General features: G+C 40.4%; 1 protein-coding gene across 7 annotated transcripts in view; it reads left to right on the top strand.

Moving 5' to 3' along the window:
• Positions 1–12,163, top strand: part of arhgap32b (Rho GTPase activating protein 32b) — a 99,647-nt gene that overhangs the window by 53,641 nt on the left and 33,843 nt on the right. For 6 of the 7 annotated variants that reach the window (XM_034607406.1, XM_034607405.1, XM_034607407.1 and 3 more), the window contains one exon: positions 10,329–10,415. In XM_034607406.1, the coding sequence (XP_034463297.1) occupies positions 10,329–10,415 (87 nt within the window). Of the gene's footprint in view, positions 1–3,444; positions 4,108–10,328; positions 10,416–12,163 lie in introns of those variants that run through there. The other variant, XM_034607411.1, reaches the window with a different exon arrangement.

Genomic DNA, 12,163 nt, shown 5'->3' with positions numbered 1-12,163 from the left:
TGACTGTTAGTCTGCATAGGTTGCTGCTCTTGAATTCATGCTTGCGTATGTATACAGAATATGTGTGAATGCTTGTACACAACAGTAAGGAGATCTTCCTCCTAATGGGATTTGCTTAGTGAACCTCCTCCAAGTCATGATCTCATCCTTTTACAGCAATCTCTCTCTCTGTTTAAATCCTATTGCTCCCCTCAGTACCTCAGTATATCCATTTTTATAGCTTTAGTAATGATTTTAGATGTTGCCCCATCACACTTCTTACTTCAGCTCTGAGACACTGAGCCCCACAGGCTGCTCTGTGCTTGAAACCCCTCCGGTTCGAGGTTCTGATAAAAATACCACTGGGTGAAAATAATATCATGGGAGAAGTGTTATTATTTTGAATCACTTCACTCTGTGATTTTCTGCATAATTCTATCCCCACATTTTTTTTTTAAATAACACATTAATGAGTTGCGTCACCTGATGTAGTGTCTATTTATAAATAGTGTTCTATCACCAAACTCCTCATGAGGGGTGTAACCATTCCACTAATAATCCACAGTTCATAATTTATTTAATGTCAGTTGGAATAAATAGTTTACCCAAACTTTAAATAGAGTAATTTTGGTAATAATCTACATGTGTTATAGTATATTGAGATCTGAACAAGCTGCAGGAAGTGGGTTGGAGATAGTTGAGGTACTGTGTTTCCTTTGCCCTGTATCGTAATGCAAGATTGTTGACGTTTGCTTTGTACTCTTGGTCTTGGTCTCAAAATCTTTACAGCAATATTTTTGTCTCAGACAAGCCGGACTCTGATCAACAAATTGAGTTCTGTGCTTTAACAAATGCACAGTTATTAAACAGAGAAGTCCTTCTGTCAGAGCTCGTCTTTTAGTTTTTTTGTTAAAGGCCTTCTCGCAGCCTTCTTGTGAGTCTCTCTGTGCAGAAATTTGGATCAATGCTCTGTTGTGGCTGACGAACACCGAGACATCTCCCTGAGCCACCAACTCTGAGGAATTTGCACGAAGTTAAAAGGTTTTCTCGTGCTCAATATTTAGCACATACAGCTCTGTGTCTTTGGAGTAGAATTCAGTTCTGAGCATCACTGTTATGCTATAGTTTTAGCAGATAAAATAGAGACTCATGGGAAATGTATTGAGGACAGAGGAGCACTGTGAACTGTCTAGCAGTAATGTTTATAAATGGTTGGCCCACTTAAACAATCTACAAAACGTCCCATGCAGCAGCCAGAAGTCATGGTCGGGTGCTGGTTTGTCACAGGAATAGCATGCGTTTTCGTAAAATCAGCAAAAGAAAACGTGCATTTGCGTCCACTTATGTTATGTGAATATTAGGATTTGGATCGAGCCAAGCTGTAGTTGTTTAGTATTTTAGTAGTTTCGTATTGCAGTAGAAGAGTGAGTAATAAGATCATGTAAATCCTCCTCATTGGTCCACATATTCCTGATGTTTTTATCTGCCGCCATTTTTATTCTCTCCACTTGAGTCTAATTATAGTCAAGTGATTCCTGAACATCACCATCTACTCGTTGAATTTGTTTGAATCAGCTCCCACCAAGACTGACATAATTTGAGCAAATGGTAGAGGAGGTAGAGTGGGTCATCCACTAACCAGAGGGTTCGATCCCAGTCTCCCCCATGCATTCTTCATGCTGAAGTGTCCTTAGGCAAGATACTGAACCCCAAATTGCCCCTAACAGCAGCAGTGCTGGGAGTGTGTGAGTGATTTATGATATTTTGTGCTGCACATAGATGCACTGCATAAATGTGTATGAAAAACTGTTCGGTAAAACCCTTTGATTGGTCAACAAGACTAGAGAAATGCTATATAAATTCAGATCATTTACCAACCCAAGATCACTTAGCTGCCATTACCGATGTAATCAATTCCAAAAGAGAACATCTTGGTCACCAGTGCAGTGGAAATATTTCACTGTCGGGGTTAAGTCAGGTGTCCTCAGATTTTAAATTTTAGTTCATCATGGTTCTAAGTGTGAGTTGTAGCATTGCAACACACCTGAGTGATGTACGATCACAGCTGTGTGTTGGAAATCTAAAAGTGAAGCGGGGGAAAAAAAATCAGCTTTCATAAGATGGCAAACAAAATAATACTATGTCTAAATCTGTGCAGTGCGAAAGGACACTTCTATCTCCTGCAGCTTTTCTTTGTGTTTTGGCTCAGATATTTCATCTTTATGTCCAAATCTTTCCTGGTGCATTGTCATTAAATATTTCTCGAACTTTTCCTGTTGCTGGATTTCCTGGACAATGTCTGACCTCTGTGCCTTTTGTCTGTGATAAATCAGTCCAACCTGTCAGTGGCAGAGCAGAGAGCTGAATGAACTGGGTCATCTATGGATTATCATTTGATATTCATAAGCAGAGTTGTAGTAGAGAATGATTTGATGCTCTGCTTCGGCAGCTGGTCGCACCACGCTTCAAAGCTAAGTGAGAGGAATAGCTCATCGTCAACTCCGCTTTTTCAGGAACGCTCACGGAATTTGAGTGGTGTCACACTGCAGTGTTATTGCGTGTTAAATATTTGGTGGCAGGTGTCATAAGAGGAAAAGTCATTTCAGGAATGAAGGTTGCAACAATGACGGTAAATAAATTAATTTGGAATTTGACGTTTAATTGAGCCATATGGATTTATGATTTTCATTTTGTTCGTCAGATTTCTTTTTCTTGTGCAAACACAAGCACACTCACGCACACACACTTTGCATACAGACTAATATTTTTTTAGCTCTGCAGGTTTCATTCACTGACAGTTTGCTTGGATTTCCTCTCTCCTCTGCAGCAGTACATCTTGTTAATCCATCTGATGTGTGGATGGCCCACATGAAGTCTTTACAGCTGATTTCTTTCCTTCCTGCATTTTTTCTTTGCTTTTTTGCTGCAACCTGAGAACACGGTGTTTAGCAGAGGTTAAGGTTGTATTTTTGGTGACTCTATTTCTACTTTGGAAGTGTGGTAGAACGTGAGCTACGCCACTGGATGGTTATTTACTGTGTGCTGAATATTTAAATGCAGGGTTTGGTTGCTTGGCACTGGAGGAGCTTCACATCATTTGCTGCGTTTGCAAACCATCAGCTACTAACATATATTGAGGTGTAATGTCGGAATGTCCTTTGACCTTTAAATTGTCTTTTTGTTACTATACAAGACCTGCACATTTCCTCAACTCAGTGCTTTTTCACTGTGCAAGAGGACAGCACATCGAGGTCTGCACACGCAAGTGCACCCCCACCCCTTTTTTCTCTATTGCCTCTTGCCCTCTTCTCTGCTTCTCCTCTGCTCTCTCTCTCTCTCCCTCCCTCCCTCCATCCCTGCTCTTTGTCCCAGGAACGTACCAACCAGAGAGGGAATGGAGGAGGAGAGAAGGGGGAGGGGTGATCCAGCATGTCAGACAGGGGGGAGAAGAGGGAAAGGGGAGAGAATAGCATGTGGCGGAGGGACAGAGAATTCAGACAGTGAGGTCGGCAGGAGAAGAACTGAGAGCAAACGGCTTTGTTTTATTTTTTTGTTTTTATTCTGGTTGTGTCCTTCCATCATTTCCTCTTACCCAACAGATTGGGTGTTAAAGTTGTGGTGATTGGGAGCAAACAACAGAAAGAAGGCAAGAGAATCAGGATGGGGCATCATGATAGTATGGTGATGATGGAAGAGGGTGCAAAATGGAGGAGATTTAACCTATCCTATTGAGGAATCCACCAAACTACCGCCACCACCTCTCATGCTCCAACACTACTGCTGCTGCTGCTAGTGCTGCTGCTAGTGCTGCTGGTAATATTGTTGCCTCCCCCTGTCTTTGAATCCCACACTAGGAGAGCTTACACTGCATGTGAAAGAAAGTGGAGAGCTGACATTTACGTCCCACTGAGGGGAATTGTGCTCCGGACACGCGAAACAGGACCCTGCGAGACGGGATGTACATTCTCACACTCTAGAAACACACACTCGCACTGAGAAATAGAGACCGGGGACAGGTGTTTGGGAGTTGAGGAGGGGCAAACTCTGAGCATGAAGCCCCACGGTACAACGGGAAGAAAAGTGTAGGAGCTAAAACAAGGGACTTGGGAAAACCAGAGTTAAACTGCTGTGAGTACAATTCTTTGTTTTTCTTAAGCTGTTTTGCAGTTACGCTTCCTCCTGGTCTTTGTGCTCATGCAGGAAAATGCTTGTGTCCAAAACATGGTTAGATAGATTTTTCTTCTGCAGAAACCTTTGTTAGAACAGTGCAACACTGACCTGTTCTCTTTGGAAGATGACTACCATTGATGGTGCTTGCTGTTGATTTTGTGAGCCTGCTCTTTCAATGATTTAGACAAAGAAGAAGAAGAAGGAAGGAAGACTACCTAGAGAGGTGTTTTTGTTTCTGCTATGTCCATAGAAAATGGAGATCAGGGAGACAGTTGTGATTTTATGATTCCAGTGATTTTCTACATGACATAGTGGTCTGATATATTGGTCTATTGTTTGTGAAATGTCAATTATGGACAAATACATGTTGAATAATATTTCAACATTTGGCATGTTTTGTTACAGACGACCTGCTCTCATACCATTATTTTGGATCTTATGATTAAGAGAATCCAGTTTGCACAGACCTGGAAAAATTGCTTTCACCTTTGCTGTTGAGCTTTGCTGGGGCCACAGGGGACAGTATGTGCTAGTGCGGCGCAGGCTGGATTGAAATCAAATTAAATTATAATGTGGTATGTTTGCATGTATTGCAGAAAAAGGGATTGGTAGAATGGTAGATGACCAGTCTAACATGCCAATCATCTGGGTGGAGAGGATTTGGTCTGGGCTCTGGTTTGTCATACATTGTAATTTGGATAAAAGTAGAAGCACTTGCTGAAATGAGTGTTTTGTTGCTTTGAGCAGGCATTGGTTGGTGGCTGAAAATGTTTCTGCAAGTATTAATTCAAAAATACTTATAATAGGGAAATAAAATCTTTTTCAGTTTTATTATTCAACTGGGAGCTAACCTGCAGTGCACATACTCACTGGCTTAGTTATTTTTTATGCCCTCAATATGATATGTGTCTTTCTGCAAAAGAGTAGAAGTGTGCATATTGGTTCATTTGGTTCATTGGGAATTTTATTTTTGTAGACTTCTGAGATAAGAAAATATTCATATAGAAGTTGTAAATGATCCAACAGTCAGTATTTATATGGAGCTTTTCTAGTCTTGATGACCACTCTAAGCGCTTTTTATTATTGTCATGCCACCTTCTGGAGGTTGTGTTGAAAGTATATTTTAGAGTTGTGTGTTTAGAATTGCAGAGAGAACTGTCTTGACATTACTCACACAGTATTTACTTAACTGTTTTACTGTATTGGTACATTTCTGTAAATTCGGTGTGGGGTTTGTCACACTTATTTGTTTCAGGTTTCTTGGAAAAAGTAGTGCCTATGGTTAAATATCACTGATATCCAAGACACTTCTACCAAAGCTCTGTTTTCCCCACCAACCTGAAGGCCCCTTGATTAGTTAACAATAGCTTTTTTATACTGAGGTTTACTGAACAACTTTATCAAATTTATACATGTTTGTTTATACATGCACAGTCAAATATGCAAAATATATGCCTCAGTTATTGAATATTTCTTTTGCCCTATCAGTAATCTATGGAAGTCCATTTCTGCCAGTGAAAGAAAAAAAAAAAATTCTCAGAATTTTGAGATGGTTAACATCAAAGTTGGTTCACAGGGATTGGCCAGTACTCCTGCTAAATCCTTTTGAGTCCCGGGCCGAGTGAAGTTTGATAAATGTCTTAAGTGGTGTCGCTTGAGTCCGTGTCATGTGGCTCTGGAGACTACAGGTACAAGTAAAAAATAGAGTGTGGAGTTGCAACTTACTTTCTAAATGTGTGTTTCATCACTGCTGCTAGTTAGAGGCTACATGCTACGTTAGCCGCTACTAGCATAATAGAACTGACCAACCTGGCACCAGTTTTTGACAAGAGTGAAGAACATGTGGATGTTCTTCATTGTGCCAGGAAGGAAAATTTGTTTTCATAGTCTGCACATTTGTTTCTCACAAGAAAAACGTGCAAATATGGTTACAATAATACACTTGACCATTCATGCCCTTTCCTGCATCTCCACATTTGCATTTGATATTTATACTGTCCATCATGGTTCTTGCAGTGTTATAGGAATTGCGGTGCTAAATCAGTGCACCGTTCTTTTTAAACTCCTGTCACATAGTAAATCCATGCAATTGCTGTCTTGTCTTTCCAAGTGGTATTAGCGGTTTCTCCAACAATATTATTAGCTACTGTCTATCTTCATCACTCTGCTGACGGTGATCCCAAATGTGCTGCGGAGAAGCCAGATGTTATGTTCAAGGTGTCTGAGGGGGAGTCACTGTTTTCATGGTTTTGAATAACGTCAGATAAGATAATGTAGCTACTTTTTAACTTTACTGTCATTTGTCAGAACTGAACCTCACCACAGAAAAGATGGACTGACACTGCACATTCTCTTGTTCAATGTTGCTTCATCATCCACATGACAAATTACAGAAACAGCTCAAACTTTTTTGAGCTGGACCCTTGTCACAGCTTGTGTTACAGAAGAAGACTCAGTTATTGCACAAATATTGCGAAATGATCTGTTCCACAATATTGACTAAAGGCTTTTATTAGGCACATAATGTCAACATGAAACATTTTCAGATGATTTCTAAGAGTGAAAATGGTTTTCCGATGCTCCCTTTCCATATGTCATATTAATTCAACAGAATACCGACACTCACCACTGTAATACATCAAATCTTAAAACACACCTACACAATGAACAAGCCACATCTCTAAAAGGAGAGCTACGTTTTTGTATTTGGCTTCACTACAGCAGTGAGTAATAATAACCACTGACACTGTTAAAAACGGTCACTTAAACAGATGGTTAGATAGGGCAAGTGTTACAAAACAAGATATGATGATGTATGGCCTTATGCCACTTTTAGGAAGCTGAAACCTCCAGGTCGAAGGGAATTAAAGTCACTGTAAAGCAGCGGTGGAGAACCTTTTTCCTGTCAAGGATTACTTCAATTTTAATAACATCCTTCGAGGGCTATACTAAATGATTGAACACATATATCACACTAACGTGTCAAATGTGATGAACCGCTTCTCTTTGGCGATGAGTCTGATGTCAGATGGTAGTGATGAAGATGCTGCCACTCACAGCTGGTTTTAGCGAAAACGAGTTTAAGCAAATCCTCTCCTTTGGCAAGAACATTCTTGGCTTTCAATGACAGTACTTCCTCCCTCCGTTTGTCATACCTTATGCCGTAGCAGTGATTTGCTTGATAGTTCTTAGTGACTAAACTTCTAGCAGCTCTGCAGCACCAACAAGGCTCCTTCACAAATTGACCTTTTGAATGATGTTCCACCTTCTTAGCAGTTTGCTCACCAGAAAACATGTGATACTGTCTCTGACAGAATGGGGTCTTGTGAGAGCCGCTTGTCGGACACCAAAGGCCCAGCATAGAGCGTTAACTTTATCCAGGTGTATTTATCCTTGCTGCACAAACAGTTATTGCTTCATGTTTCTAGCTCTAATGATGCTGAGATTAACATTTTTCATCACTGTGACCACATCCGTGCAAACTAGACACACTGGCTTATCTTTTACGCCAACAACAAAATAATTGTTTGTCCGTTTCTTTTGGAAAACATAACATCCCACTTCTATTTTTCTTTTCCTGACAGTCGCCATGATGATGTCAGAGATTAAGAAACAGCTATGTCTGTGTTTCATTCATGACCTGACAGGCATATAGCCAGAAGGGACCACCCTAGAGGACATGTTAGTGTACTGTTTTATGTTTTTGTATTTCTGACTTGCTTTTTTTGGCCCAGAAATTTGGTTCACTCATTTTTCCCTGTGGATGAACTCATAATTCTGGTGATCCTCTGTCTTGTCAACTAGCAATGACGTAAGGCAAACTACGTCATCTGCAATCATTCCTACCTTCGAGATGAAGAAGTAACATAAATAAGATGTATAATATCCCATTGCATAGAATAAAGATGTCTTAGCTGTGTTATAGCACAGTTTAGAAAATGTCTACATAGTATATTAAAACTGAAATGCTTTGTTACCCTCCATGATATCGTAGTATATTGCAACTGCAGTGATCCCAGTCAATCCAAACAATTACTCTTGTCTCTAAGGTTACAGTTGGTCACTGGGCAGCTGTTCTGTTTCCTAAACTAAAGTGTGGGTCCAAACCCATAAACCAATGCAATGAAATGGGAGAAAGTTTTTTATGCTCCTCTGTTGGTTCACTTCTAACGTTTGTTTTTATAGCTTTTGCTGGCTGCCCTGTCAAGAGAATGGCTTTGGCTAGTGCGTTGAGTGCAAAACATTTCTGGGTTGCTCCGTGCACATTCTGAACAACAGAGAGGTAATTAGGTCATTTGGTGTCATCCTAGTTTGTGTCTTTGAAAGGAGCCACAGTCCCAGAAAAGATTGCTGTTGTTCTGTGGAGGCTTTATTTGCCCATGCCCCTCCATTCACAACAGTCTTTAAATCAAGCCAGTTTTAATGGGAACAAAAACACTTCCATGTGTTTCTTCCCCTGTGACATTACGGACACTATGTGTTTAGTGGACTGTCGGAGTGCATTCACCTTCAGGCTTTTAAATGCTTGTTGTGAAGGTAGAAAGTGTCTTTTGTCAGATGTAGATGTAACGAACATGTAGAGCTTTGACAAACAGAGAGAGACACAATGAGAGATGCTCAAAGAGAAAACAAAACCTTAACTGCAGTCACAGCCAAGCTGATCTTCAGTGACATTAAACAATAAAAGCATGTTTCTTGTGGAAACTTCCTCCTCCTTGGAGCTAACACCTGGCTGGGTGATGTTCTACATCATGTTGTCATAGCCACCAGTGAATATGAATATGAGAGAGGGTCGTATCTTCCTTTTAACTCTTTCCTCTTTAATGGATAGAACTTTTTGGATTCAATAAATTTCAGTTTTTACAAACTATAGTGTTTCAACTGTATGGCATTGAACTAGTCTCATTGCTTTGGAAAGATTTTTTTCACATTAACATGTAAAGCTTTGAAACATCAGTATGAGTAAATTAATTAAACGCCCCCACACACAGTAGGACGTTGACAGATTGGAGTAAAGAGAGACCACAGGACAGCTTCACTGAGATATGTAATTAAAGTAATGGCATATTTTCCAACACAGTTTTCACTGATAAATGCATAAAAAGTCAGCTAAATGCATGTATGGTATTCTGAAGAATATTGAAAAACACAGTACCTGTCTAAATGCCTCCTGAATTTTCAATTGTGATGATTGTTGCTTTGCAAATGTGTCTGTTGTATTTCTTTACCCTACTTGAAATTCAAATTGTGCATCACTTCCTGAGCAGACCTCAATGTGTTAAGGGAGTTTTCCTTTTTTAATTCATGTTTTGAGAAGCTGGACATGGAGACTGAGAATTATTTTTCATCACCGGACTTTAATGCAAGCTACATTGAAATGTTCCAAAACGCTGTGTGATGACATTCAAAATAAGTGTTAGAATCTGTTTATGTGCAAAAAAGGATTGGGAGGATCTATATTTCATCAAAATGGAAAAGTCACTTGGATATAATGAGCATAATAGTTATCTTGTACAACATCAACCCATGTTCAGTAGCAGTGAATCAAGTTTTTTTCAGAACTTTTGTGTTAGTTATTCTCATGTAAAACAGATGAGTGCCTTAATCAAACGCAACTTCTCACCCTCCCTGTGACCCTGTGGGCTTGAAATTAACGTGAACCATAATATTCCCCACATTTCTTCAAAGTTAAGAAACTTTTACTACAAAGTGTGACAGCAGCCTATATTTATTTTAGATTTTGTGCCAGCACTTCATTAAAACTACTCCTCGATCGATTCTGATTGACACAATCATGTCTTCATTAAATGAAATGGAAAGAAATCTTTTATTATTATTAGCTTGCTTCATTTTATGCCCACTCTACCTGACATGTTTGGCAAAGATGGGATGATGAATATAATTTTTAAGTGAAGGTTTCATGCAGACTGTAGTGCTGTCCGCCCATGAGTCTGTAATAATGGGCCTGTTGAAGGCTCAAGATGAGGAGGTCAGATTGGACTGTCTCTCATTGCACTATATTTTAGATGGTTTTTTTTTTCTCTTGTTGAAACGGCGTGACCTGAAGGCTTAATGTTGCTATAATGAACTGTTTTCTTAGTCACCACTGTCTGACTCCGTCTCTTTTCTTCGAAAATGCTTGTTTAGGGCTCTAACCTTGTTCTCTCTCTGTCTTTCAGTTGTCCCTTGGGGATGAACAGTGTGAAGTCACAAGGAACGGCTATGACTCCAAGGAGCTGGTGTATTTAGTTCATATTTACTGCCAGGTAAGACAGCGGACCCACTGCATTTAATGGTGCACTCACACCAGAATGCAGATACATACCCAACCACTCACATGCATGTGTATACTTAAACATAATTATATATGCACTCCCACTTAGGCTCCACTTCACTGAAAAACACCCACACCCACACATTTGTAAAACTGTTTTTATGCTTTCAACTTTTCTCTTAAAAACTTGTCCAAAGTGATTTTTAACCCACGAGTGATGTCTCAGTACAACCTGTGGACATATTTAGCGTTCCTCCCTGTGGGCAGATCCGTGGCTCAAATTCAGACATTGCTGAATCACCTAACTTATTGTTTCAAACATCCAAGTTATGTGGGAATTTGGATCTGGATTGAAAAGATTTCTGGATGTGTGCCAGGATGGGTGAGCGATTCAGAAGAATGTCGGATAGAAAGTGCTTAAAGGGATAGTTCAACGGAAAATTTAAATTCACTCATTATCCACTCACCACTATGCCGATGGAAGGGTGGGTGTGCGCGTTCGTATGAACACGTACGCTAGCATCGCTACTTCCACTAGTGGACTTTTAGGCTTAAACACAGTGTAAATGACGCCGTTTTGAGTGGAATATGAATGTCGGGGACTTGCGGACACACACACCACATGAGCAGTATGGAGGCATGTTATTTAGTTAGTTAGTTTTATTACGTCTGAAGAAGGGGTCACTTTGGCTGCTACACTGTTTAACCCTGAGACTGTTAGTGTTTTGTGGACTCACACACTTCACCCACCCCTCCATCGGCATAGTGGGGAGTAGATAATGAGGGAATTTAAATTTTTCGGTGAACTATCCCTTTAAGTCTGTGACTTCTTCACACAGAGCTTGTCAAAGTTGAAAAAGTTGGCTTAGTTGTCCTCAAAATTCCTTTTGAAGGAGGGATGTAAGAGTAAAGTAATAGCCAAATTATTTATGATTACATCATATACAAAGTTTTGCAAGAAATTAGATTTACCCAAATTTGGGCAAAGCCTTTAAGTAGAACGCACACGAGCAGTGGCTGCTCAGAAGCTTTGCCCCGGCCTCCTCCAGTGACATTTTGGATTCTGGTTTCATGCATATCCCCCAACAGATCATACTCCATATGCACAACCTTGGCAATGCCACACAAGTATGCAACCGTGCACTTGGAAATTCCAACTCCTCACAGCCATCGGAAAACTGCTACATCTACACCAGTTCTCTTTGGAAAAGGGCAAAAAAAAAATAACTGGCTAAGAGTTGTCCTTGAGCTTTGCGCTTAGAGCTTTAAACCAAGAAAGTAGCACAGCACTGGGAGACTGGTTCTGCTCCACAAACCCAGAGAAGGGGGGTTGACTAGAAGCACCATCTGAAAGTTGGACAGGAAACCATAAAGACTTCCCCAAGCCCACAGAGCCCTTCCAGCGGCGGCTCTCCCAGCCAGCACTTTTCAAACAGCACTAGAATCAGTGGGCTGAGTGGTGCACTGTAGTCCCAGTCGCACAAGCCCTGGCCTCTGTACAGACAAATCTTTCCAGGCCAAATCAAAGCGAAGACTTTTTCCACCACTAGTCTCTCTCAGTGGGGTTTTGGGGTTTGGAGCCCTTTCTCACTGGATGAAAAAGAAACAACAAATCCATGGAATCGCTCTTAGATTTTTTTTTTCTAAAAAAGCAAAGCTACATTTAATGTGGTAGCTTGAGGGCAAAAATCTCTTGGTTTGCACTTGCACTGTTGGCATGTAATCACTGCATTTCACTAG

The sequence above is a fragment of the Hippoglossus hippoglossus genome, chromosome 14 (genome assembly GCF_009819705.1).
Source record: "Hippoglossus hippoglossus isolate fHipHip1 chromosome 14, fHipHip1.pri, whole genome shotgun sequence".
Classification (NCBI taxonomy): Eukaryota; Metazoa; Chordata; class Actinopteri; order Pleuronectiformes; family Pleuronectidae; genus Hippoglossus; species Hippoglossus hippoglossus.
This window is presented reverse-complemented; position numbering and strand designations above follow the sequence as displayed.